The sequence below is a fragment of the Serinus canaria genome, chromosome 2, assembly GCF_022539315.1.
Source record: "Serinus canaria isolate serCan28SL12 chromosome 2, serCan2020, whole genome shotgun sequence".
Lineage (NCBI taxonomy): Eukaryota > Metazoa > Chordata > Aves > Passeriformes > Fringillidae > Serinus > Serinus canaria.
This window is the reverse complement of record NC_066315.1, coordinates 67,691,835-67,719,507: the sequence shown is the minus strand read 5'-3', so window position 1 is coordinate 67,719,507 and position 27,673 is coordinate 67,691,835. Positions and strand designations below refer to the sequence as shown.

The following is a 27,673-nucleotide window of genomic DNA, read 5'->3' as shown; positions in this document are numbered from 1 at the left end:
GAGGACAAAGCACTAACAGAAGCATTATTTAAGCAAAGAGGAAAAAGGTGCAATTGGTACAAAAATGACATTAGCAATTAATGCAAAGGGGAACAGAACTAGAATACTGGAACAATGTCCTTTTGTGATTTAGGAGACAGATTATGCTAGTCAAGGTCTTTCATTTATAAATGGAGATAATATTCAGCTATTAGAAATGGCACAAAATGTAGAGCTAAAAGGCATCCACCTAGATAGAAGTACCCTCACAGTAATGTTAAGAGTCATTAAAAAGCTACTAATATTGAAATTGTTGGAATATGATGGTCAACTACTCATAGAAACAGTCATAATCCAAACTATGAAATGAGAAAGGATTTTGCAGAATGAACATCATCAAAATGTGAACATTTACAACATATTTTTAGAATTTTTACAGTTCTTACATTTTCTTTGCTCAAATCAGTATGAAGATGTTTTACAGTAGCTTCTGATAATAGCATTTACAGTTCATACTGAAAGGCTCCAATACATTTTGCATTGATGAAAAAAAATTATTTGCAGCAATAAATTTAAGCTGAGGAGGCAATTGGATGAGAGCAAAAAATAAAACCTGACTTACTGGTAAAATCACTGCGTGGGCACATAACCATATCCTGATAATGCCAAGCAAGCTACATGAAAATTGCTTATCTGCTCAGTTTCAGATGATCTGTACTGAGATGAGATTTCCTCTGATGGCTGTTTCTGTGCACTTTCCAGGTACTTTATAAAGTGATATAAAGGCACTTTCACAGATGAAGCACTGGAAGGTTTCTTTTATCCACATGTGTGGTTTTCAATGATTTTCCATTAAGATCTACTCAGTCCTGTGACAATAAACACATTTAAAGCCATGATCCACATCATGACCATTTAAATGGATTTTCTCAGCATCTTGTGGCTCTAGTGTTACATTCCACACATTCAGAAACGCTGCTTTCTCTCAGAGCCAGCTTCAAGGAATGAGCATCTTCCTTCCATAGGGTGAGTTGAGCCTTTAGATCCAGCTTTCAAGTGGATTTTCAACTGATTTTCCTATGATGTTTACACCTCAACTGAGCCTTAGGGGTTTTTAATTTCCCCAGCAAATGTCTGGGTTCTAACACTGGAAACATGACAGATGCTAAGAGGCATAGACTGGGTTTATCTGTCCTTTCTCTTGGAATATGGAAGAGAAGTCAGCACTGCAGGGGTCCTCAAGTTGAAAATAAGCTGCTACTTCTCCAAACATTTCACAGGAGTGAGACACATGAGGATTATGTTTGGGCTCATATCACAACAGCAAGGACTCTTATTTTAAGGCACCTGACACACAGGCAACAAGAGAGGGATTTTTTTTTTGGTAAGATTTTCTTTGTTTTCATTCTTTTCATCTCCAAAGCTCATTTTTACCTTGGTCCATTTCAGGGCAGCCTGAAATTCAACATGCCATATCAGTTTCACAGATTGAGCCAGGTGTCTCTTGACCTGACTTTTGATGTGGCTTGTGAAATGGCACAGCTTGCACCTATATATTTCCACCAGACCAGGCAATCTGGGCTTCAAAATCCTCAAGCAGAGCAGCATACAGCTGGGATGTTGTGATGTTCTCATGGTGATGTGTGGGTTCATTGACAAAACACATGGATATTTGTAGTTAAATTTGTTAATTTTCCAGAGTTGCAGTTGGTTAGAACATGGAGCTAGTAACACCAAGGTGGTGGGTGCAATCCCAGTACTGGACATTTACTTAAGAGCTGGACTTAAGGGTCCTTGTGGATCCCTTCCAACTCAGAATAGTCTGTGAATCAGTGAAAAGACAATAAACAAAACAGTTAAAATTCACTTCATGATTTCAAGTGTCTTATCCAAAGTGTGGGGAGCAATGACATCCAGATTCAGATTCCAGCCCTAGGGATGTGTGCAATTTTACGACTATCTGAAAGAAGTGAGGGTCCTGCATGAGAAAAGTGATGCCGTAAACGACTGTTCAAATCACCTGCTGAAATCAAAAACGAAATACAGGTTAGCAATGTTAACGGTATTTCTGTCCTAAGTTTATAACAGCTCCTGTTAGCAAACTCCTGCAGCAGCGATCTTATATCTAATACTTATTTTTAAAGGCGAGAACGCTGGTGAGAAACCTGCCCCCTCCAGTCCAGGAGCCACCACCGGAGCGCACCCGGACACATCCCCGCCGCTCTGCCCCGAACCTCACCGACCCCTTCCCGGCAGCCCAGCACAGCCAGGCCGAGCCGGGAAGGGCAAATTAAGCGAAGCGACGTTTTTTAACAGGACCACAGCATTACAGAATGGCTTGGGTTGGAAGGGACCTTCAAAATCACCCAGTTCCAACCCCTGCCAGGCGCAGGGATACCCTTCCACAGGACCAGGCTGCTCAGAGCTCCGGCCGAACCAGACTAGAACGCTCCCAAGGTTGGGTCATCCACAGCTTCTCTGAGAAACGTGTTCCTCTGTCTCAGAGCCCTCACGGCGAATAGCTCCCTCCCAGTACCTCATCCAACCCCGCTGATTCCCAGCCGGCTCGCTTCCCGCCGCTGCCGCCCACAGAGCCGGGGGGGCGGAGCCTCCGTCGCTCTCCCGGCCCCGCGCGCGGGGTTCACTTCCGGCCCCGCATCTCCCCCCGCCCCCTCCCAACGGCGGCGGCAGCGAAGGAGTTCGGAAGTTCAAAATGGCCGCCGCGGCCGAGCCCGAGCAGCGACCGCCCGAGTAAGGACCGGCTGGAGGGAGGGAGGCTCCTCACCCTGGAGCTTTGGGGAGGAGGAGATGGGAGGTGGAGGGAGAAGCGCGGGCGAGGGGACTGGGGAGGCGGGCCACACACACGGGACGGGGACGACCAGAAGCGGCCCGGGTGGAAGTGGTGAGGGAGGAGGAGGCAAGGGGCTATGGAGAGGAGGACGGGGGAAGGCCGCCGCGCCGGGGGAAAGGGGTTGCTGTAGGCGCCGCTGGCCCCGCGGCGAGGCGGCCCGGCGGGGCCTGGGGCGCTGGATCCGCCCGTGAATTCGGGAGGGCCCGCGGGAGGAGGGGGGGAGGGAAGCGGCGGCGGGCGCGTGTCCCCGGGAGTCCCGCGTGCGCCTTCCCGCCCTGGTGGCGCTCCCGCCGCGGCGAACCGGGATTGCCGCCGGTGTGGGGGACGTGGGACACAGGGACGTGGGACGGAGGGATGCGCATCTTCCGCGTGGCTGCGAGGCCGCTGCCCGCCCGGGCGCGCAGGGCTCGGGCATCCTTGAGGCCGATCCGGGCCGGCGCTCCCCGGGATCCCCCACGCCACTCAAACGTACGCTAACCCACACACCCTCTCCGAGCGGGGCCGGGGGGCTCCGGGCCAGCGGCGTTGCCCTGGGGCCGCCGAGCCGCTGCCCGCCCTGCGGCGAACCTCCCTCCCTCCCTCCGGGCCCCGGCCGCTCTCGCGGTGTAGAAAGTGCCCGTGCTTGTGGAAGCAGAAAGTGATTTGTTGCTGCCAGCCCCTCCTTCCAGCCCTCGAAATGACTGGCAAGTCCCGGCTCCCGTTGGGAAGCGAAGCTCGAACTGCCGCGTCCCTGCCGGAGCGGGGCTCCCGGGCGTGCGTTTTCCAGGCGCCCCGGTTTGTGCCGCGGGCTTTGGGTTTGTCCACAGTCAGGAGCTCGTGAACGCAATCTTTTGGAAATTCTGCTGGGAGTTAACGATCTAATCCTTGCGCTATCGCTCGTCTTTACTACATTAATATTTTAGCCATATAAACTGCCTTCTGTGTCTTCTTCTTCTTAAAAGTTTTGATTTGAGGCTTGAATTTATTGTTTATCCTGGGAGAAGAAAACGGGTGAGGAAAAGCAGTGGGAGTACATGTGAGCCGTGTAAAACACACGCACGTGAAGAATAGCGTTTAGTATTGTAGAGAGAAAGTTAGATAAGGTAGAAGCTGATTATACTGTAGAAGCTGATGAACCCTGTATGAAGGAAAAGATGGGTGAAATCGCTGCATATCCTTATGAACTTCCTGTTATTCTTCTCCTTGAATTCAAAAATAGTAAAAAGTAGGGCTATAACAAGTCCATGTCACAGTTCCTCTCTATTTAAAGCCATTAGCACCTAAACATGTAGACATGCCTCATCACTTTCTGAAATTTTCTTAAAAGGCTTTTTCATCCCTGTCATTATATCTCTGAAGCATTTAGTGGAAGTAAAAGTTTATCCACAGTTTAATGAAATGACTTGAAATAGATGTATTCCCTGTACATAAAGAAAAGTTGAACTGGTTCTTGCCCATTAATCAACCTAATGTTATTGTTGAGTTACAAAGACAGCTGGCAGTTGTATTGGCAGCCTGCAGTGGCCTGAGATGCTGTTGTGGTGGTGTGTCTTGTCTGGCACCTTAGCTACCAGCTGGCTTTTCCAGAATTTAGGATGAGGTTATTACATAACTCCAAAATAATAGCAAAATAACTTTCTTAAAGATTTTGGTGTCACTTTCTGGTGTTAAGAGAAGGAAGACTTATCAGGAACAGCTTGAACAGATGTGATTTGAATTGTATTTAATATTTTTATAATGTCTTGAAGTACCTTTAATATGCTAACTGGGGACTTACACAGGATCCTGGATCCAACTAAAAGAAATTTTGAAGGGCACATAGTTCCTTTAAAATTCTCATTGTCACATTTCCCCACTTATATCACAGATAGACTTGCTCAGAGTGGCAAATCCAAGTCGAAGAAGTCTTGCATTTAATTTTTTTTTTAATTTTTGACTTTTTATAATGCCATGTGCAAGATCAAATAAGCTCTTTTTAATCCAGTTTTTCCTCTTTTTTTCTGATATTCTTTTATCATAATGGTCTGGAGTGTCAGGAGGTAGCAATTAAGAAAAACACCTTTCTGTGTGCCTTGAATAAACAGAAGTTGTAATAAAAACATAAAAGACAAGCAGCATTCTGAGTTAAGTCTCTGAATATTTTATATTCTTAGCTCAAACAGTTTGTTCCTTTTGGACATTCATCATTTCATAGCACTAAAGTTTTATCAAATAATTTTAGCTAACAATTTTAGTGTACTTTGCAGAAAAATCAGCTTTATTTACTAGTACAAGAATTTGCCTTAACTCAAGCAGGAGAGAGTAAATGTGCATTGCTTGAAGATCCTGTCCTTAATTAGGAAGACGCTGATCAAATTCATAGTGTAGTGCTGTCCTTTAGGTCTGGCTTAGAATATCTCTGATACATTTATTGGATCAGATGATTGAGCATATTCTTCAGAAACAACTGAAACCAGAAGACTTCAGAAGATAATTTCCACGTTTCTGTGTACATTCACCCCCTGCTCCTGACTGTCATGTTTGGGGTATTTCTTTTCACCTAATGAGATTTAGTATACAGCAAAGAGCTATGTTTAAGTTATTAAAGTGGTAACTAGTAAATTTCAAAGCTGTCATTTAGATGGGGTGAGTTTGTAGAAAGGTGAGCTCTGGGACCTGTAATATTATTTCAAAATACAAATGGCCGTATTAACAGACAGTAACTTAATTGATGTTCTGAAGGAGATCGGGAGGAATTTGCTAAACACTGTAAAAACCCCTATTGCTAAGCCATTTTCAGTGGCTATGGAGGATAATACAAGGGAATGTGTACTGAATTTTACATTTTTTAAAGTTACTATTTGGAGAAATTATTAATTGAATAGTTAATTGAAAATACTCTTCTTAGAAGAAACACTGTATATCATCATTTTGATAACCTGCTGTAGACTTATTTTCAGCTGTTTTGGTCAATGGCATTTTACAGGTGTCAAGATTACCACATTTCTTTGAAGTTGCTAATCTGCTGCATACTATCAGAAAGCTGCTCTGAAATTAGATTTTCTTAATTTGTCCCATTCCTCAGTAGTGTTTCCTGTATTGCATAAATAATATAAATCTGTAAGAACATTTCTTGAATTTCTAACAGGTGTGTACTCTTAGAGAAAAAAATTGCAGCTGAGAGAGTCATCTCTGGATGAGATTTTTCAAGAAGGTTTCATAAGGTGGTTAGCATCATGCCTTGAAATAAATTTTGATCTTTGGAGCACAACTGTTTTCTGCCACTTGAAAATACTTCTGAAAGTCGTAGCTTGAGTTAGGCATTGGAGTGGAGCAGAAAGTGACGTAGATGATGATGTACTGACAAATAAATATTCAGCATTGTTGTATGCTATTAATAGATAGGTCAGAATTGAATGTAAAGGCATAAGCATTGATTCCATCCACACTTTTGGTTTTGTCAGTGCATTTGCTGTCTGTTCCTTCTGTACTATTTCCATCTGCAGCCATAGTTGTCTGTTTCTGAGGAAGTGTATCTGCTGTTATAACTTACTTAAATTAGTGGTACATTTTTAATTCTCCCAAAGGTAGGTGAATAAATGTCAGTTAGTTTCTGTCATAAAAGGGTGTCTATTTAACATGAGATAAGGAACTACAGTGAGTTTATAGTACTGATCTCTTTTTTTTTTTTGCAGGGTTGAGGATGCTGAGGCATCCGAGAAAAGTGTGAATGAAGAAAATGGGGAAGTGTCAGAGGCAGACCAACCTCAGAACAAGCACAGCAGACACAAAAAAAAGAAACACAAACACCGAAGTAAACACAAGAAACACAAACATTCTTCAGAAGATGACAAGGACAAAAAACATAAACACAGACACAAACATAAGAAACATAAATGGAAAGAGGTGGCTGATGCCTCTGACAAAGAAGATGGACCAGCTAAAAGAACTAAAATTGATTTTTTGGCTCCTCTGGAAGACTTAGAGAAACAAAGAGCATTGCTGAAAGCCGAACTTGAAAATGAATTAATGGAAGGAAAAGTCCAGTCTGGGATGGGATTAATATTACAAGGTTATGAGTCTGGATCTGAAGAAGAGGGGGAGATTAATGAAAAAGCACGAAATGGAACAAGAGCTACAACAAAGTCAAATACTAAGGGGAAACTAGAACCTGTGGACAATAAAACTAGTTCTAAGAAAGCAAGTAAGAGTGAATCAAAAGAAAGGACTAGGCACAGGTCTGACAAAAAGAAAGCCAAGGCAGGAGTTGATGGAGTCAAAGAGAAGGCTACTAGAAGCAAGTCAAAAGAGAGAAGGAAATCCAAAAGTCCTTATAAGAGAAGTAAGTCTGAAGATCAGACAAGGAAATCTAGGTCTCCAATACTTAAGAGGAGATCTCAGGAGAAAAACAGAAAGTCTAAGTCTCCTCCAGAAGATAGAAATAAGGCTGATGATAAAAGTAAATCAAGAGACCGCAGAAAATCTCCAGTTGTAAATGAAAGCAAAAGCAGAGATCGTGGTAGAAAATCTAAATCTCCAGCAGAACTAAGAAGCAAATCCAAAGATAGAAGATCACGGTCCAAAGATAGAAAACCTAGGAGATCAGAGACTGACAAAGAAAAAAAGCCAATTAAATCTCCTTCTAAAGATGCTTCTTCAGGGAAAGAAAACAGGTCCCCTAGACGACCTGGCCGCAGCCCAAAAGGGAGAAGCTTATCTCCTAAACAGCGTGAAAAGTCAAGAAGAAGCAGATCCCCTCTCTTTAATGACCGTAGATCTAAACAGAGTAGATCCCCCTCTCGAACCCGCTCTCCGGTTAGAAGAGTGAGGAGTAGATCTGCAGAAAGAAAAAGAAGAGAATCAGAAAGGAGGCGTCTTTCTTCTCCCAGGTAACTTCAAGGTGTCATGAGTCACTGCAGAAATGCATTATGAAGATAGGGATGACCTATCTTCTAGTTTGGAGTTTATCTTCTAGTTTGGAGTTTATCTCCTCATTTTGTTCAGAAAATAGGTATTAAAAAAGGTAATCAGATAGTTCATTATATCATGAGCTTCCTTTGTATGTATTCAGGTTTTTTTAAAGACTGTTCTTGCCAGCTGTCAGAGGTGCAAATTTATCTTGTGGTTGTTAAAGTGCTAAGTTATTTGCTGCTCACACCCTTACTGGGAACAAGTTTTGTAGCTGTATTCTCCTTTTTATTGCTGGTTGGATTCAGAATTTGGCTTCTATTTTGTTTCTTTGTCAGTAGTTCTTTTGCTTTCTGAAACTTCTGTGGAGTGAGAATCCTCTTAAGTGTTACATATTAGTGTTGGCTAAAAGTGGGTAATTAACCCCTCTTTCCCCTCAAAAAAAGCCCTTATGATAGAGTCAGTATGTGTAAATGTAAGCCAGTTTTTATATCAAGATGTCCTTCTCAGAGTCTTTTCTTTTTCTTCAAAATATTGTGTGTTTTCATTTGCTAGTGGAATGGTAATGTTGCTTTGTTATTGGACTGCCATATGTAATTATCATATTTTGCATACACTTGAAGGAGAAGAATGGATAACTATTTATTGTATTGATGTAGTCTTGGCATTTTTAAAAAAAGACAGATTTAGCCTATGAAATCAGTTACCTTGAAATTAGAAAGCTAATAATGCCTGGGCAGCGAGTTTCCAAGAAGAGAACAATATGAGTGTACACCCTTTTGGAAGTTAATTCATTGGCTGTAAGAAGTTTAAGAGTCAGAAAAGTTCAGCAGTGGATAATAAATAATTTAAAACTTTGAATAGGGGGATTTAGCTTCATCCAGGCTGAGAACTAAGAAATATCAATTTTAAAATGAATTGGAACCACAAAGCTTAGTGAATAGGCACCTAAAAATGTGAAAGTTTCAGCCTGGATCACTGAAGGTTACTCTGGTTTTCAGATATGGGGTATCTTTGGGTACTTTGGAGAGTGGCCTCAGTGATGCTAACCCGATCAAGCGAGTATTGTAAATGCTGCCAGTTTATCTGGCTGCTTTCTGGTGAATCAGGAATGTGTCGGCCCAGCCACTGAGTTTTTCTGGCATAGTAGTTGACTTTTCCACTGCAACGCTTTGCATCTTTCAGTTTTCATTTTTCTTGACAGCTTGCATTGCAGCCAGCTTGAATTGGTTGTCTAGACACTTATTTCAAGTGATGCATGTGTCTAGAATTTTGCAGTCAAAGTCATACTTCTGTAACTGCGTGGTGAGCAGCATGTGAGTGGGGGACTACTAAAATATTTTCTGCTGGAGGTGTTTGCAGATCAGCAGGAATAATCTTTCCTTGTAAGACTTCTGAATTAATTCCACCTGTGTTCGAGTTTTAACTACTTGTAATTACTCAAACTGCCAGAGAATTTCAGGAGCTTTAATGAGCAGTTTTAACAAAAAAATCCCAGTAATTTCATTTTTCAAGTTTGTTTCCAGTGTTCTAATCTTGTAAGACACTTCTCAGGTCTTTGACTGAAGTTACTCATTATGTGATGTTACTATGAATTTTTAATCATCTTCCACTTTTTATCTCACCCTTGTGATCTCTGAACTAATTTATTTTTTGTAACAGATAATTTGATTAGGTTTTGGCAGTACAATGACTGTGTTAGTCAGGAAGTCTGGAACTCTTCATCCTGTGCCTTTTTTTGTAATATTGTTCACAGGAACATAATATCAATTAATTGGGCTAAAGGCATTGGCCTGCTCCAGCATTTGAGTACAGTAATTCCTTGTAGAAACTGCCTGTACTCTGTATATGCATAGATTTTCATTTTGCCTCACTGTTTATTATTTTGCATCAGTTCTGTATGCCTGATCATTGTTTCTAGTTAAGGTAATTGAAACTGATGTAGCAGTCTCAAAACAAATGAAAAAAGTTGCAGAATGAATGGAATTAATCTTTCAGACCTAAGATATTTTGTTCATTGATGAGATAAAACACCTGTTATTCCAAGTTGTTCCAACTTAATTTTAAAAAAATCAAAAATAAGGAGCAGGGGAAAAATAGGGTAGCAACATTTCCTTTGAAAGAGGGTGAAACTATTTTCCTATTTCTAATGCAGCCTCATAAGAGTAGTTGTTAAATTTATAATTTATATTCTTTCCAGCTTTTGACTGACCTCTTGCTGTCATGCAGTTAAGCTTTTTAATCCCATCAAGGATTTTTTTTTCTTGAATAATTGTGAGAATAATCTGTTTAGGCAAGAATAAAGAACTTTTGAAGAGTGTATATAGTATCAGACTTGAATTATTTTTTAATATGAGAAGGCATAGTTTTGATTTTAGTTAAGAATTCTGGTTTTCATCTGCTGTTTTAGAATATGTGAAATGTTGAAGCCATGCAGTTGTAGTGCCCAAATTAAAACAGACATTGTTGTCAGTCCTGTTAAATAGCATGATCCTAAGCCTAAATTTCAATAGCATGGTGGGAAGTTGGTGAAATAATTCTCAAGAATAAGATTTTGGGGTTTATGTATTGAAAACAGGCCACTATTTATGTAAGACCTAAACACAAGCTTTGTTTTAAAACCTCTCTTTGCTTCGTGGTAGTAATTAATGAGCTGTTTCCAGACTTGTCCTGAACTAGATGTTTGCATGGGCACACACTTCTCAGGGTGGGGAGAGACACCCAGGAAGGGCAGCCAGCTCTGCAGCCTACTTATCCATCCCTCCCTCAGAAGCCCATCTGGTGGTCCCCTCACCTGCAGTAAAATTTTTCAAGTGAGTTTTTAGAGGGAATAATTTTTTTGTTTTCAGCTTGCTCCTGATTTTTACTACCACTCTCTTCCTCTGTTTTAAGAACACGGACCAGGGATGACATTTTGTCTAGGCGTGAAAGATCCAAGGATGTCAGCCCACCCAGCAGATGGTCCCCATCCAGAAGAAGATCTCGGTCCCCCATTCGGAGGAGATCTCGAACACCCCTTCGACGGAGCCGATCTCCCAGGAGGCGGAGTAGATCTCCTCGGAGGAGGTAAGGACACCCTGTGTCGTTAACTGTATTTTGTAAGATATTACAAGAAGAATAAGGGTTGCTATCATATATGTAAAGAGACCTCTTTTTATTTTTTTTGTCCATACTAATATCTGCTAGCACAGTTAAATTAATTTTGTCCTCTGTTAATTAAACTGTTTAATTACTTGGAATCATTTCATGTCTTTATGTTTTCTGAAAAGATTTTCCTTCTTTCCTTAAAAAAACTGAAACAACCCCCCAACCCAAAATCCAAATCTCTTGTTCTTATCAAACAGGGATAGAGGCCGGAGAAGTAGATCTCGCCTTCGAAGGAGGTCCAGGTCACGTGGTGGCCATAGACGTCGGAGCAGAAGCAAAGTTAAAGAAGACAAATTTAAAGGTAGTCTTTCTGAGGGCATGAAAGCTGAACAGGAGTCTTCATCAGATGAAAAGTAAGACTAAATTTGTAACTTACACTGATTATTTATAATCTGCAGTTCCATTCAAACCAAGAATGAACTAACATTTATCTTGATGGTGTAGTTTTAAGTTGTCACCTAAAACCACAATCTTGTCTTTGTATTTGCGGTCTTGTCCAGTTAGTGTTGTGAAAATCTGAAAAACGTTGGAATATGCAAAAATACCTGTTGGCTAATGGGTAGACCTGTGGGGAGGATGTATCATTAGGTTTTTTATATTAAACCTGATCAGGATCTTGTGAAAACTTTTGGTCTGCTTTCTAAAGCTTACTGCTTGAGGAAAAGCTTTAATAGCTGAAAGAATTAACTGCAGTCTGCAAATTGTGTTTCTATTTCCTAAACATCTGCCTATTCAATTGTGCAAGAGCATGCATTCTTAAAGGAATTAGTAAGGAAAAATTATGCTGCAGTGAAAAGGAACAAGGATTTTTGTTTATTTATCGTCTTTTAGAAGAGGGCTGTTAATTGTTTGCAATTAAAAATATCATGCAGAATGCCCCAATGAAATACCAAGAGATAAATTTTCTTTGTAAGGAAATGTAAATATATGCAGTGGGATACACTGCATTGCTTTCTGAGTCACTTGAACAGCTATTGTTTAATATATTCTGTGCTTTATATGCCAAGCAACTGCACTTGGTAAAATTCAGTAGATAATTATATGTTTATGAAGTTATAATAAAAAACATATTTTTGTAGTCTTGAAGACTTTGATTTGGAAGAAGAGGATGAAGAAGCAGAGATAAGACAAAGGAGATTACAGCGACAAGCAATTGTTCAGGTACATGGTTACAGGAACTAATTCTGTGTTTTTACTGTAAAATTTCAGGGTAATGGAAGGGCTCTTTGCCTATTGCTGCATTACAATAGTAATTCCTATTGCTGTATTTTTCCAGTTGGTTCATTGTAAATGTTAGTCTCTCTTAAACGCTATATTTCTATTGTCACAGCATTGCTTTTAAAATTGAAGTGACTCTTCTGTGAGTCATTTTTTGCTACAGCTAAACATTCTCTGATGGTCTTGAACCATGTTAAAAGTGTTCGTGTTCGTCAGTTACCTTTATCTGTAGGTTTTTTCTGTAGCTTTATCACTGATACAATAACATCAGTGTAACAATAAGTTATGTTTCAATTAACCTAACTGGTCAGTTTGTTTCAAGTAGAAGTTGTCCATGGCAATTTCCAAAATTATGTAAAGCCACTGTCATGGTATCCTCCTTAAAAGTAATGTGAATTGCATGAACTTCTTACTCCAGTAACAAGGTAACAGTAATCACAGGTGTAATGTGGGATCAAAACCCTTGAAAGAAGCTGTGGCCAGAGGGGGTGTCACTGTACAAGTCATCTATCTCTTTTCAAAGGTGGGATTTGGCACACAATTAGAACATAGAAAGCAAAATGCTGCAGTGTATTTATTTAGTATCAGGTACAAAATTACTGGCTTTGATGTAGTGCTTATTTTAAATAGCACTAAAAATATGGGTCATGGTTTGAGTTTTATGTAAAGCCCATTGTAAAATCCTTCAGAGCTATGACTGAGCCAAACCATATAAATTCTTTTTAAAGACTGGTTACACCTGATGTTGCTGCAGGCTGGAAGCAAATTGCAGAGCTGAATTCCCTAAATGGAAAAACTTCTGCTTGTATTATTGAATAGTTCAACATAGACAACTGAGTGATAGCAGCGTTTCTTCTTCTTGATTTTTACCTTTTAGGATAGGAAGTGAGATCTGTATAATTTCATAGTACCTAAGGGTGACAAAAATTGTAAAGATGATGTTTGAAGTTTTTTAATGCTTCTGAAATTTTTCAACATGAATGAATAAATAGGATTTATAGTTCACGTGAAAAAAACTGAATCTAAAGGCTACTTTTTTGTACCATAACACTGATAAAACTGGGAAATATTCTAGAATGCAGGATATAAAATAAGTAATTTTTTCATCAAAGACTGTATTTCAGTCTTTGTGTGCCAGGATGGTTTAGTAATAAATTTATTGCTGCTGACATTTTGTTATGCATAACTAAGTAGTTAATACTGAGTAATAATCTGTCTTTACAAAAATATAAAGACCTAAAGAGCACACATGAATATTTCATTCTTATGGTCTGGATTGTGGTGCATTGTGACAAATGGAATTTTCAGAAGTTACATCCCATTCTGAAAATAATCTGTTGTCTTTATAGACATAGGTGATTACGAAAGCAAAGATTAATGTTTCACCTGAAAGCCCAAACCATTGAAGGGGTGGATATGAAAATGTTTAAATTGTGATAAACTGTAACAGTGAGATTAAAACTAAATTTCTTTTTAGAAATACAAAGGCCAGACAGAAGACAGTAACATATCTGTACCATCTGAACCAAGCAGCCCTCAGAGTAGTACGCGTAGTCGCTCAAATTCTCCTGAGGACATCCTAGAAAGAGTTGCTGCTGATGTTAAGGAGTATGAACGGGAAAATGTGGATACATTTGAGGCATCAGTGAAAGCCAAGCACAACCTCATGACAGTTGAACAGAACAATGGTAAGATTCTGAAATCTCTCTAGTGCAATTTATGAAAGCTCAAATGCTTGGCTTAGTTTATTTACATACTTCCAGACTAGGAAGTAGATTGACTTTTTGGAATGAATTTGTGAGCGTTTTCACAAATATTATGGTGCTTAAAACATGGCATTAAAATAAAGCTTCCTCATTAGGAGGGATAATACAAGTGGAACACATTTCTATATTTCTGGTAACTCTTAACACAATTTGTGCTTTACATTTGGAAGAGCAAACAAGGATGTCTATCTACATGCTTAAGAGTTACCCTTCCAAATTTTTCTTTTCACTCAGGCAAGTTTTTTTCTTAGAAACTTAGTATTAGTCCTAGATTTTATTTTGTGAGGGTTGGAAATTATGCTCCTTTTATACCTTTTTTTGGTCAAAGCCACTGTGACAGAAGAAAATAGGTGAGTCTGTAGTAATTTAGAATGATTAAAGCTTTTGAGGGTGATTAGCTAGTAAGTCCATTTTAGCAGCATAGCTAATTGCTGAAATGGGTATTTTCTTTCTCTTCCCCCCATCATGTACTCTATTGTACAGCCATGTTGAAATGAAATAAATTTTGATAAAACCTGCCTTTTTCCAGCTGCAGCAAAAGGAACAGGCTAGATCTCCCAGCACACCCTCTAATATTGAAAGTCTGCTGCTTTTTTTGTCTTTTAAAAGTGTATTACTGTACGTCTTCGAAGTAGTGAAGTTGCTGTGTGATTGTATTTGAGCTAGTTCAAGCTCTCTCTACAGTTTAATTGCAACAGCAATGTTTAATGAGGGCTGTGGAGCCTGCCCAGCTCCTCTGAGGGAGAGTTGCAGTTAGCTTGTATTTCATGTCCTGTGCCACACTTATCTTTGGGGACTAAATATGCTGTCTCTAGCGGATGCTGATCTTCAGACTAATAAAGCTGCTTCTCTTTGGGACTGCTGTACTGTTCTGTAGTTTATCCTGGCATTCCCTTGAGCCTTATGTTTTCAGATTGTTCTCCTGCAACATTGGTGAAAAGAAATGTTTTACGCTTTCTTTGCATACCACAAGTTTAGGCTTATTATGTCTAACAGACAGTGTGTTTTTCCTGTTTTGTCAAAGCATGTACTGCTCTCTAATTCCGTCTCTTAAAGCATATGAAAATTTAAGTCTTAACTACCTAGGCATTTTCCACATGTAAAAAAGATTTTTAAAGTTACATTCGCATCTGGGCGGTAGGTTTCTGGGTTGGAGGTGGCTGTAACAACAGCTGAAACCAGTGGGTTATCTTTCTCTGTAAGAGTAAATTTTTATTTCTATCCTGACCTCTTATAAGGCCAGAGTAGTAAGTTGCTAAGAAACTAGTCAGTAACACATTGTAGCCCAGTACAGGTAACTGGAACTAAGGAAAACTTGGAGGAATTTTCTAGAAGAGTCTGTAGCTCAAAACAGTGGTATAAACTGCTTCCCTTCAAGTGTCAGGCGACAGATCTATACCTTGAAATAGTGGTATCAGCATGCTGTATGATTTTTTATGCTGTCAGGTTTCAGTCTGGTTATTTGGTATGGAAGGGGCTTGTGCATCACGAGACCTGAAGCCTCTGAGCTGAATGAACTGTTTATTTTTCTTCATTGCATAGTGAAAGGAGGGTCTCCAATTTACCATGTTAATGGAGGGCTGCCATAATGTGTGCATGAATGAAATAGTTTGAAGTTTGCTTGCTTTTACTAATGTGTACTTAATTTATATTTCTTTGCTTCTACCTTATCAACCAAGTAAAATGTCTTTGGGATTTAAAGATGATTAAAAGGTGAGAAAGGGATTATCTTGCCCGTAACAAAACTGTTTCTCTTTAGCACAATAGTAAACATTGTGTTTGAAAAAAGCTGCACACTGGGTCCTTTTTAGCAGGGATGGAGAAAACATTTTCCAAAGAAAGAATTTCTGGGCTTTACAGCTTTGGCTTTTAGTAAACTATCTTGTGATCAGCACAAGAGCCTGAACTTGTGTATTGAAAATACGACTGTATTTTTTAATATAGACACATAGTAATTTTATACTTCTTTCTATACATATATATATAGTCATTATTTGTAGGGAGCATGTAAGTATGTAGTTTTTTCTTTCTGCTATGCTTACTTGAAAGCTGTTGCACGTAGTTTTTCAAAGAGATATAAATTTTTGAGTTGTTTGAAGAACTTAGCTAGTCCGAGTTTTATATTCTAGAATGTAAAATGGTATTTTCTAGAAACATTAGCAAAGCTACCTGTTTGCCAATGTACCGATCTTAGACTATGTTGTGCCAAATTATACTGGCAACAGAGTTATCGTTGGATGTCTTTTTCATGTTGAGTAATCTGAATTTCATTTTAAGGTTCATCTCAGAAGAAGCTGCTAGCTCCTGATATGTTCACAGAATCAGATGATATGTTCGCTGCATACTTTGATGTAGGTAATTCTTGGAGATGAAATGTATGGGTTTTTTCAGCTTGATTTTTGTTAGAGTCGCTGTCACTTGAGGATTGTGAGAACTTTGCTTTGTAAAAGCATGTGCTACTAAGTGACTTGTATATTATTAATCTTTTGGTCAGCCAAGGCAGGCAAAGTGCTTTTTAATTACTATTTGGTGAAATAAAACTTTCTGAAATTAGTGGCAATTTTACCAGAGTTAGCAACTGGGAAATTCACCTGCTGTTTGAATACAATGGCACATGGTAAAAACATGAATCTATAAGTTCAGCTTTTTATTATTGTTACCATGTTGCAGTGTTCTAAATATGATTTTTTTCCCAGAGATTCATGGAATTAAAAAATGTGTAACATACTGTAATTGGCTAATGATGCTATCTGTGTTGGAGTAATCTGGTGGTTTGTTTGGAGATTTTTTGGGATGAAGAGATACATTTCTTGGTTTTACTTAAACACTTTTCATTAGCTTTTCTCTCTGCAGTGACCCTCAGATATTGGCAGTCTTGTGACTACTTTCAAGACTTTATGTGCCATTCTCTATAAATCCTCTGTGTTGTTGATGATGCACAACACTGAGAAATAACAAAAGAACTTTCTTCTTAACTTAAAACCAAAATTAACTGGAGAATTTGGATAGCAGATATAACACAGGCTGTGGTTTTACTCCTGAAACACTGGTATCCCTCTGACCTGGGAAAAGATGAATACTTAAAGGGTAGTGTGTGTGTGAGGGTGCATTTTTAAAAGTTCAGAAGTTACAAGTGGGGTTTTATATGGCTTATAAGTGAGCAGCTCCCCATTCCAGAAACTGTTGTTCAATTGAAGATAAACTTTACTACTCATTGTTTTGAATTTGTGGTTAAAATATTGCCCAGTCTGTTAAGAGATGACAGCAGTTGTAGAAGTGTTGTGGTAGTATGTATTACAGTATGAAACAAGTGGCATGTAATGAACCAAAATTCAAGGCTTAAACAGTTCTGTTTTCCTTGAAAACTGCTGAACTTTTTTACTATAAATTTACTGTAACTAAGTAGTCTTACTTAGATGGTCCAAAATGAGCATTCTAACGTGACTTACATAAATTTCTTGTGAGTATTAGTTGGAACTTTGCCCATTAATGTTTAATAATAATAATTCTGTTGGTTGATCTCATCCTCTTTCCTTGCATCAGTCTTTAGATACTGGTATGTAAATAACATTATGTTGTTTCTCTCTCCTGCAAGATAACTGTGTTTGTATTGTGGAGAGAACAGTTTTTCAGTAGGGAGAAAGGGCATAAGGAGAATGTCAAAGAAAAATACAGAGCACACAAGCAAAGCTGTTACTTTTCTTTTTATTTCAGAGTGCTCGTCTAAGGGCTGCTGGGTTTGGAAAAGACTTCAAAGAAAACCCCAATCTCAGGGATAACTGGACAGATGCAGAAGGCTATTACCGTAAGTTGTGTTTGTCTGTCCGCAAGGACAGGTGGAGTGAGGGTGCTAAGTGAGGGTCCTCGTGTATAAAAGTATTGAAATGTTGTTCTAATGTAGATGTATCCCAGATCCCTCTCTGAATGTGTAATGTAATGGATGAAACAAGCATGCAGGTCTTAACCTCAATTTTGAAAGGCCTCCAGACTTAGAGACTCACCCTTTGTTCCCCATAATTTCTGCAAAACTAGGTGATACAAAACATTGTATGTCATGAAATTAAAGGATCTTGCTATTTGCTCTCATATTTTGTAATGACAGAGAATAGTTTATATTTCTTAAAAAGTTCCAATATGTTAATCCTGCGTAACTTGGACTTGCTTGGTTTTATCCCTCAGGTGTTAATATAGGTGAAGTTCTAGATAAACGTTACAATGTCTATGGTTACACTGGTCAGGGAGTCTTCAGCAACGTAGTGCGAGCCAGGGACATGGCCAGAGCAAACCAAGAAGTAGCAGTGAAAATCATCAGGAACAATGAACTTATGTAAGTAATGGGGTTTTTTTGGTGGTAATAAAGCAGTGATTTGAATCTCCCTGTTTCAAGTGAAGTAACAGATCACAGCTGTGATTCCTGCCTTTTCTGCTAATATGAGCCAGATAATGGGACACGCTTGAGGCCTATGTCTCCACACTTCTTTACAGCTATCACAGGAAGAAGGGTATTTGCATTTTTGTCAGGCACTTTCTCATTTGCAAAACTGCAGGGAACAGTGATAGCAGGAAACAAGGTTACAGCTAATTCTGAGCCCTACATTTCTTGAGATGGGAGTTGTGAAGTGTAAAAATTTTGTTTCGTTGGACCAAATCTATTTGGCAGGCTGTGGGTTGGATCCCAGTCAATCATCTGCAACTTACAAAAAGATCTCCATACGTGTAATTATTTTTGTATATTTTCTAAACATTTGCATGTATATAAGGTACATAAAAAGAGATGGTACTCTCACTGTTGAAATACAAAAAAAAAAAAAAAAAGTCTTTCAGAATGAGTGAACATTAACAAGTAAAATCTCTTAAACTATGTCACTTGACTTGTCTACAGTACTTGTTTTCACCATCTGCTGTATTCACAGTAATTTCTTGTGTCCTCTTCTGTAAATGACAACTTAAATGAAAATATTTTCCATGTATTTTACCTTGTAAGTTTTAAAAGTTGTCTTACTGTGTGTATAACTGGATTTGTTTTAGGTACGTGACTAAGTATCCAAAAAAATTTAAAGGCAAAGGGAAGGGTGATAAGCTGTTTTAGTTTGGTGAGTTATATAGGTAATAAGCTTGGATATGTAGTTGAATCCATAGTCAGTTCAGTTTAAGCACTTTTTTAAACAAGTAAACTTCTCAAGTGAGTGCTGTTTGAAATTTGTCACGTTGCAGGACAAAATACAGTTTTAGCCTTAGATGCAACTGAGAGTGAGGAAAGAGTAAGTAGGTTGCAAAGTACAGTGAACATCCAGGAATTAAATAAACTTACCTAGTGTGTAGTCACTGACAGCAAACCATTGTTGTGATTTTGGTTTTTCAGCTGTGGTACATTAAGTATTGACAAGACACTTCTCATTCCTGGATAATTATAGCCACAGAAGTGAATGTTCATATTTTAAAAGATATTAGAATGTATTAGATATTAGATTTTGGTTTAGAGTCATATTTCTCTGTTTTCAGGCAAAAAACTGGCCTAAAAGAACTGGAATTTTTAAAGAAGCTCAATGATGCTGATCCTGATGACAAGTTTCATTGTCTGCGGTTGTTCAGGCATTTCTACCACAAACAACATCTCTGTCTGGTATTTGAGCCACTCAGGTAAGATGACAAATCTTAGGGATTCTCTGTAAAAGGCAAAGTACTCCTGTATGTTCTTTACCTGTCTGGCTTTGGCTGTTGTTTTGATACCTTGTTCTAGTGCCAAGATTCAAGAATGCAAGGAACTTGGAAACAAAAAAAAAATTGTCTGTGGGCACAAATTCACAGACTACTGGATTATTTCTGATTTATTTTTAGCACTGTTGTGAATTTTCTGCCTGGAAAATACTTGAAAAAAGATACTGTATTAAAGATGGTTCATCTCTCTAGTACTGCTCTTCAAGATTTATGTCAGTATTTTTATTAGTTTTCATAGTTCTTCATTTTAAGGGTTTGTGTTAAGATGAATTCCCAGAGAGGTTGAAGAAATGCTGTATATTCTGTAAAGAGTGCACATACAGTAACAGCCTTAGGGAGACTGTTGTTACAGTGATTCTTGTATGCTCACTTTCTGTTCAGGTAATTAGGCTCTCGTGACAGGTTGATTGTAGATACCGTTTTATGGTAGATCAGATATATTAATTGCCTTAGTCCCCATTCCTACCTAGAGACATCAGTTGTTCAAATCCTAAGTTTTCTGTGTATGTCATATTTTAAGTTTTGCCATATTTGGAGTGAAGATAAGTTATATACTGCAACAATGCAAATTTTCTGAGATTACCATCATATTTCATTAATAAGCTGTAGAGCAAATTATTGTCTTCTGCTACACTGTCTTGATAACACACTTTTGCCTTATTTATGCCTAGTTATGGTTTTGTCCTGGAATGATAGTCTTTTTACCTGCTGCTTAGGTCACAAAAAAAATCTCCTCAGCTTTTATCTTTTGAATGCTTCCTTTTCACTTATTTCTGAAAAAAATGAGTACAAAGGGTTTACAGTTGATAAGAAAATTCTGTTTGTGTGCAAATAAATCCTCTCATATCAATATTGATTAAAAATATGCTCTGAACTAAGTAAGTCCAATGTAGTAAGTAATTGCACAGCATAAGACAGATCTGATTGACCAGCCTTTTTAATTTCAATTCTGTAGCTCACAGAGTGGAATGTTGAATGCTACATTTCTCAAAAAATATGTAAAGCTAACTGGTTTGTTCAAGTTTGTTGTAGAATTTAGGAGTTTTTCTGTTAAGCTCTTTGCAATTCTCTCTTTCCCCCTTTAACAGTATGAATTTACGAGAGGTGTTGAAGAAATATGGGAAAGATGTTGGACTGCACATTAAAGCTGTGCGTTCCTACAGCCAGCAATTGTTTCTGGCTTTAAAACTTCTTAAAAGATGCAATATCCTACATGCAGATATTAAACCAGATAACATTTTGGTAAGTAACAAATAATTAAAATTATTTGGTCTGTAGTGTAAAATGTAGTATTTGAAATTCATATCATTCTGTTAAATTTGGTAAAGTCAAATTTACTGAAAATGTTAAGGGTTCACACTTTGATATAAAATGATATTGTGGTATAAGAAAGGAATACAACACAGCATCTAAATAAAATCTTTTTCAAACAAACATTCATCTCCTTCTATTTTTACAGAAAGCAAACTTTTTAAAGCAGGACATTGTCTTACAGGAGAATTATTTCAAATTTTCCCATCAATAGTTCAATGATGTTCTTGCTTTCTGCAAAATGGAAGCAGGTTGTTGGAGTCTGAATGGAGATTTTGTTTATGTAAATGAGATGATGGGGAAAGGTCTTTAACGCTTCTTTTCTGGTAGGGCATGAGAGATACATCAGAGGAATCCAGTGGTTTCCTTTGGTTTTTTTTGGACATCATCCCTGTGACAAACTCAGATTTTTAATTTATCTGAAATGTTTTCTTATTACTATCTCAGCAGTAAAATCTACTATGTAAGCATGAGATGTGAACAATGTACTGTTTTTAAGTGGTACTCTGGATACTGGAGTTGCAAGTCTAAATCAGTAAAATTTCAATATCTGGAATGAAATCTGGGTCCACCAAGGATGTTTTGTACGTCCTTGAAAAGTACATGAAACTGCCTTTCTTTTTTTTTGTATTTTGTAGGGTCTGAAGACATTAACTCTCACTTTCATTCTGAGCAAGTTTTATAGTTTTCTTAGAATGCTGAGAGGAAGGACCTTCCAATTTAAAGGCTGAATGTTTTTCCTGTCTCTGACTTAAATGTGTTGTCACTTTTACAGTTCTGTTTTCAATTCTGTCCCCAAATCGTGCTAGTGGACATTTATGTTTAACTTGCAGGTGAACGAGTCTAAAACGATTCTAAAGCTTTGCGATTTTGGCTCAGCTTCACATGTCGCAGATAACGACATCACACCCTATCTAGTTAGTAGATTTTATCGAGCTCCAGAAATCAGTAAGTACATTTTGGATTAGCTATATCTATCACTTACCAGCAAGTGCCAGTATTAGCAGATGAAAATTTGACTTGAGTTTATTCTCTAGTCTTAGCAAGACATGACTCTGAGAATACGATGGCTCTCAAAAATTCAGACTTTGAAGGCACGTTCGTGTGACTCTTCATGTATGTTGGTGGTCACCTCAGTGAGAAGTCATTCTGATGGGTTATAGTTATGTTTCAATTTAGAGGTATTGTTCGGACTTCCTGGTTTTTGCTAATTTAAAGCTGATCATTTTAGGTGTTAGGTAAAAGCCTCCCTTTCTAAAATAGAGGCACTTCAAAAGCTAAAAGGTTTATGTCCTTCTTTTATGGTAGCTTTTTATTCCCTAGAAGAGCAGCACCAATATAGTTTACAAATCAGAATTTTTTCATCTGTCTGCTTTTGTGATATATCAAAGTCTACCTTTATGGAATTAACTGGAATTGCTCTGTTTCAGTTATAGGAAAAATCTATGACTATGGTATAGATATGTGGTCTGTAGGCTGCACATTATATGAGCTTTATACAGGAAAAATACTGTTTCCTGGCAAAACCAATAATCATATGTTGAAACTTGCCATGGATCTCAAAGGAAAGATGCCAAACAAGGTAAGAAAAATAAGTATTTAATATATGAAACTGCTCTAATGTACAGTGGAACGTACCGTCTTTGTTCTCTTGGAATTCTGTTTGTTATCATACGCATTTTTTCTTAACAGTAAATATCAGACTTTGCTCTGACTGTGTAATTTATACTGATTTAAAATCTTATGAAGTGAAAGTATACAGCTTCTTTTTCATAGACTAAGTATAAAGTGAAAGCAGAAACCTTCTAAGCACTGACCTGAAAAAAATGCGTAAGTCAATGAAAGATACTGTGTCCTTTTTCAAAGGGTTTGAACTGTATCTTTGTATTCAATCTTAACACCTCTTCCTCTCCTTTGGTATTTTTTTTAATTAGTACTAAATTACTATGTTAGCAAATTATTAGGCATTGATTTTAATTGTGAAATGTGTAAGACACAGAACTTGGCTGAAACTCTTGTCTCTTCCTCATTTTCAGATGATTCGAAAAGGTGTGTTCAAAGATCAGCACTTTGATCAAAATCTCAACTTTATGTATATAGAAGTAGATAAAGTGACGGAAAGGGTAAGTCCTTCGTGTGTTAACCAACCCATCACTTTTTCCAGGCTTTCCTACTACATGGTCTTTCAAATGTACCTTGGCTTCCTAATTAAAAACAAGATTTTATAAACTATTAGAAAGTCCTTTTGCAGCAGGATGGACAGATTACATAGTTACAAAATGGCCAAAGAATTTTTTTTTTCCTAGTATGTAGGAACATGATTAGGAAAACTAATTTTAATCTGGTAGATATACAGGGTATCTCCATATAATCTGTCCTTAAATTACTAATAAAAGGAATTCTGCCTTTATTTTGTAGAAGGTGTTTAGTATGATATGGTTATATTGTATGAGGTCACGATTAATTTTGGTACCATTTTGACATATCTAAGAATCACAAAATTGTGGTCAGATATGGGAACTTTCCATGTGGACTTCCATGTTCTGAGTTATGGGATGTTAGGTTCATGTGTGAGCCTGTGTTTGTGGCCTCCCCCTCCACAGTGTTTTTTCCACTCTTTTCTCTGCACATGACGATTTTATGAGGCCATATTGGGGGCAGGGTGTTGCTGCTCAGAAACAAGACAAGCCTGCTGCAAAGCTGCTGCTGAAGCTCTGTAAAAGGGATGGATAAGGGGTTTGTGCATTACTTCTGTTCTACAAGGCTACCATTTCTATGTTTGTAGGAGAAGGTTACTGTTATGAGCACCATTAATCCAACCAAGGACCTATTAGCAGACTTGATTGGGTGCCAACGACTCCCTGAAGACCAGCGTAAAAAAGTGCACCAGCTTAAGGACTTGTTGGACCAGATTCTAATGCTAGACCCAGCTAAACGGATTAGCATCAACCAGGCTCTGCAGCACGCCTTCATTCAGGAGAAAATTTAAACCAGATGAAGAAGTTCAAAGGGTTTGATTAATTAAGATACAAAGACTGAAGAAATTTCACAGGAGTTATTAATGTATATAAACATAAATATTTCCCCTGCAAAGTTGAGGAAGAAATGATACATTTGAATTAACATCAAGGCTGATATTTCTTTTAGAAATGTTAGAGTAATTCTGTTTTGTGTCTTATGTGAAAATTTTCACTGTAGAACTGTTTTAATTGCCAAGACTGCACAAAAGTACAATGCTAATGTATATGGTTGCAGTTCGTATATATTATAAAAAGAAAAAAAGCATCTGTTATAAAAAAAAAAGAAAGAAAAAAAAAAAGAGAGCAGTAATACTGGGTGGTTGATTTGTTTTTAGCAGACTTGGCTTCATTTTTGTCTTTACAAAATGGCCAGCATAAATGCTGTTTATATTCACATTTTCCTAGGTGTGTGTGTGCAGGCCACAGCAGCATGCCCTTGGTGTAGTCAGTGCCGAAGGGGGTCTGTTCCTTCTTGAGCCTGCCCGCAGGGATGGTCTCCTCTTTTAAAGCAGGTTGTGTACAACTTTCAGTACACTGAAGGTAAGCTAACCCATCAACATCACCGGTGTTTAAGCTGTTATTTTACTGGAACAACTGACAAATGAGAGACAATAGCATTGTGGCAGAATTCCCTGCATGTTTGAGAAATGATCTTGTTTTATTTTCTGGCATTGCAACCGTGGCATAGTTACAACTTCTGTTCTGTTCATCACATTTGAAACTGGGAGAGAGCGCACTTGATGGATAGAGCGCCTTCAGTGTACTGTTTCTTATTACTTTAGTTTTTTTAATCAACTTGCTATAGACTTTGTATACATTTTGTTAAATACAGTTCACTATGACATAGAACCAATACTTACAGAAGAGTTTTCATTTAGTAATTACATATGTTGGGATCTCATTCGAAAGACCTTATATCTAAAGGATAGATAGACAACATAATTTTTAACTATTTGTATGTCATTTTGAAAGTGTACTGCTTTATGCTAAAAGTGTTTCATTTGTTCATTGTTTTCATTATTTGTGATCATGTTGTCTTTCAATACAGGCATAAACCTTCCACTCTTGAACAAAGCAGCTGCTTTTTAAAAGCGGTAATTGCTTCTTTACCTTTTATTTCTTTTGTAAATGAAGCTTTTCTTTAAGAAATGTGACTTTAAAGTGTTGTCTCTTGCATAAAACAGTTGACACTTACTTATTGTAAAGTGAAGATTGTTCTGCTGCATGTAAAGTGGACCATGCAGATTTCTGTATGTTTTCAGTATGCATCATTAGATAATAAAGTCTTTTGTGAACAAGGCATTTGTAGCCATTTTTAAAAGAATCTGTCTTCAGTGATGGTAAATCAGGTAATTTGTAAGACCCGCCCCTGCATTTCCTATTAATCATTTAATTAAAGGGATTATTAAGTGTTATTGGGAGAGCTATAGGCTAAATTAATTGGATATATAATTATCACTGCTTAAAAACAAAGCAAAAAACCCTACAGATACTGTCTGTCTGCTTTCATTGTAATGAAATTATTCCTGTAGGACATGGGATTAAATTCAGGCTTTAACTAATGTTTGTGCTGTTTTTCTCACTTTTCCTTTTTGATGGTGCTGAAAGAGAAAAAAGGAAAGCGAGTCACAGGCCACTCAACGCCTACTCCATGGGTCTGATTTGCTGAGACACCAACTTCACCTTCCTAACAAGGTTATTTCTGACAGCATGTGTAGATAAACATTTAGCAACAAGTTAAAAGAGCTTGAGACAATTGAGTTGGTTATACAGGGTGAGGAAAACAGAAGCAACCTTTTCAGGTCCATACTGCTGTTTTAATGTTCTCTTTGACGATGTTAAAAAGTTCGTCTTTTCATTTTTTTTATTAATATATTCTGACAGTCTGTGAAAACCCCACTGGTTTCACGTACTTTATAATACTTTGAACTAAGAAGGATTTTTGTATCCATCTAGGTACATAATGGCAACAGTCATGCACTCTTAGTGCACTCCAGAATGAGGAAAAATGCCACAAAGCAGGTCATTCTGCTGGTGGGGAATACCCCACCGAGGAGGTGTAATGAACTAACTACGAAAACAAGCAGGAGATGGGTGATTTTGTATACCTATTTGGAACCTTCAACCTGTCTCTTCTCAATTGATATTGTAAAATCCCTAATAAAAACCAATCTCTCCCCATTTCTACATATTGAGATATCTTTTTCATACAGGAAATGAAAGAAGTTAGCTTTCATGTTTAGTGAACCACTAGTTGCTTGCTAGTTAAATACAGCAAGTGGAACTTGCGCTTTTACAACATAGGCAGTACTTCTGAGGGCACTTTTACACAGATGTAGTAATAGCTTATTCTTTCTGTTGCTTTGTACTTTATTAAAATAGGAATATGAAACAATGAAATGAGTTGGTGATACAGAAACAAAGCAGTAGAAAAGATGCCCCTTAATGCCTACAGAATTGTTTTAAGCTGCTCTGGAGAAGCATAAAGTTGCTCGTTTACTTGTTCTTTGTGTTGTAGGTGCAGCTCAAAAGAAGATGAAGGCTACCAGAAGACATGAACAAAGGTTTCTGTCCTATAAAAGATATGAAAAATACTCTTCATCTAGTTCGGTCTTAATCTTTTGATTTCCAGCGTTTCAATTTAGAATTGATTAACACTGCTGCATTACTGATAATTCCTGAAACATACTTGCTGTATTAAAATTTGTAACATAGATTATTTTGTTTCTGGTTGGAGAGATTTTTTTATTGCAATTAAATGCAGGTAAACTAGCATTACTCTTTAAATGTAGTTTTCTTAAAATGATAGAATGAGCAGTACAAAATCTATTACATTTAGGGAAAAAAAACTGGCCATTATATTTGGTTTATGTAAATGTGTTAACCAGAAAACATTTAAGCAGGTGATGCACTTTTTTCTTTAACTTCAGTAGTTTCATTATTTATTTCAATTCTGTCAAACTTAATTATCCATACAGAGAATAGCTGGCAGGGGTTATGTAAAAAAAAAAAAAAAGTGGATTTTAGTCCCCCATCCAGCTGACACTTCTTGTTGACAACAGTAGAAAACTCTTTAGTTCTGGCTTCAAAAATCTCTGGGCTTGAGGATTTTTTGACAGTGTTAAGGCCCCTCTCCAGTTTTGGGCAATGCCTGTCCCTGTAGCCTGAGGTCTCTGAGGAGAGCAGCTGTGGCTGCCACTACAGTCAGCTGAATTCTCATGGCTGTGGCTGAGTGCAAACAGAACAGCTGTGCAACAGAGTGAACAATTTCTCAGCTCATCTAATAGAGAGGATAACTTACCTTTTCCTCCTGAGCACAAATTTTTAATTTATGTCTTTGCTAGAGGTCCTGCATATAGAAAGTTTGGCTAAATCTACTGTGCTGATTTCTGTTTCCTTCTCCCTCTTGGTGTCAAGGAGCTTCACATTTAACATACTCAGTTTTCCAAGCCTTTAGGAAAAACAAGATTCCAGCCCTGTGGAGTTAGAATGTGTTTTTTATTACCTTGGTGTATACTACTTAGTTTAAAAATTAATTACTGTTGAGGAGTTTTAATAGAAGATAATGATTCCTTTAAAACCTTTTTAATCATACTTTATCTCCATACATAGGGTAAGTGGCATTAAACCTCTGAAGAACCTTTATGTGTATATTGACCCCCATACAGAAGGCAGACCAGACTGTGATACTGCTGGAGATAGAGGGATCTTCTACAGCATGTGTAAAATTGTAATGTGGGTGGAGAATGTTGAGAAGTGGCAATTGCTTGAAATTAATAAACTATACTTAAAACTTG

The 27,673-nt window shown here is 37.9% G+C and overlaps 2 protein-coding genes and 1 long non-coding RNA gene across 5 annotated transcripts in view; 1 reads left to right on the top strand and 2 right to left on the bottom strand.

Moving 5' to 3' along the window:
* The window catches only part of LOC127059194 (uncharacterized), an 8,946-nt gene extending 6,351 nt beyond the window's left edge, over positions 1-2,595 (bottom strand). The window contains exons 1-2 of the long non-coding RNA XR_007776809.1: positions 2,516-2,595; positions 602-2,002 (exon numbers count right to left, since the gene is read on the bottom strand). This is a non-coding gene — a long non-coding RNA (uncharacterized LOC127059194). The remainder of the gene's footprint in view (positions 1-601; positions 2,003-2,515) is intronic.
* LYRM4 (LYR motif containing 4) overlaps positions 1-27,673 on the bottom strand; it is a 615,895-nt gene that overhangs the window by 116,988 nt on the left and 471,234 nt on the right. The gene's annotated exons all lie outside the window — the stretch shown is intronic.
* On the top strand, positions 2,576-27,673 carry PRPF4B (pre-mRNA processing factor 4B). Of its 3 annotated transcripts, XM_050970535.1 has the most exons (19): positions 2,678-2,730; positions 6,484-7,677; positions 10,589-10,762; positions 11,041-11,196; positions 11,923-12,004; positions 13,539-13,749; positions 16,105-16,178; positions 17,542-17,632; positions 18,007-18,154; positions 19,330-19,467; positions 20,634-20,787; positions 21,690-21,804; positions 22,287-22,438; positions 22,893-22,979; positions 23,642-24,416; positions 24,925-24,970; positions 25,485-25,571; positions 26,395-26,440; positions 27,489-27,673. In XM_050970535.1, the coding sequence occupies exons 1-15, from the start codon at positions 2,693-2,695 to the stop codon at positions 23,843-23,845; spliced, it is 3,018 nt and encodes a 1,005-aa protein (XP_050826492.1). In that variant the 5' UTR covers positions 2,678-2,692; the 3' UTR covers positions 23,846-24,416; positions 24,925-24,970; positions 25,485-25,571; positions 26,395-26,440; positions 27,489-27,673. The 3 variants fall into 3 exon arrangements, with proteins under 3 accessions (XP_050826493.1, XP_050826492.1, XP_030084965.2); XM_050970536.1 differs by having other exon boundaries at positions 2,576-2,730; positions 23,642-24,970; XM_030229105.2 differs by lacking the exons at positions 25,485-25,571; positions 26,395-26,440; positions 27,489-27,673 and having other exon boundaries at positions 23,642-25,176.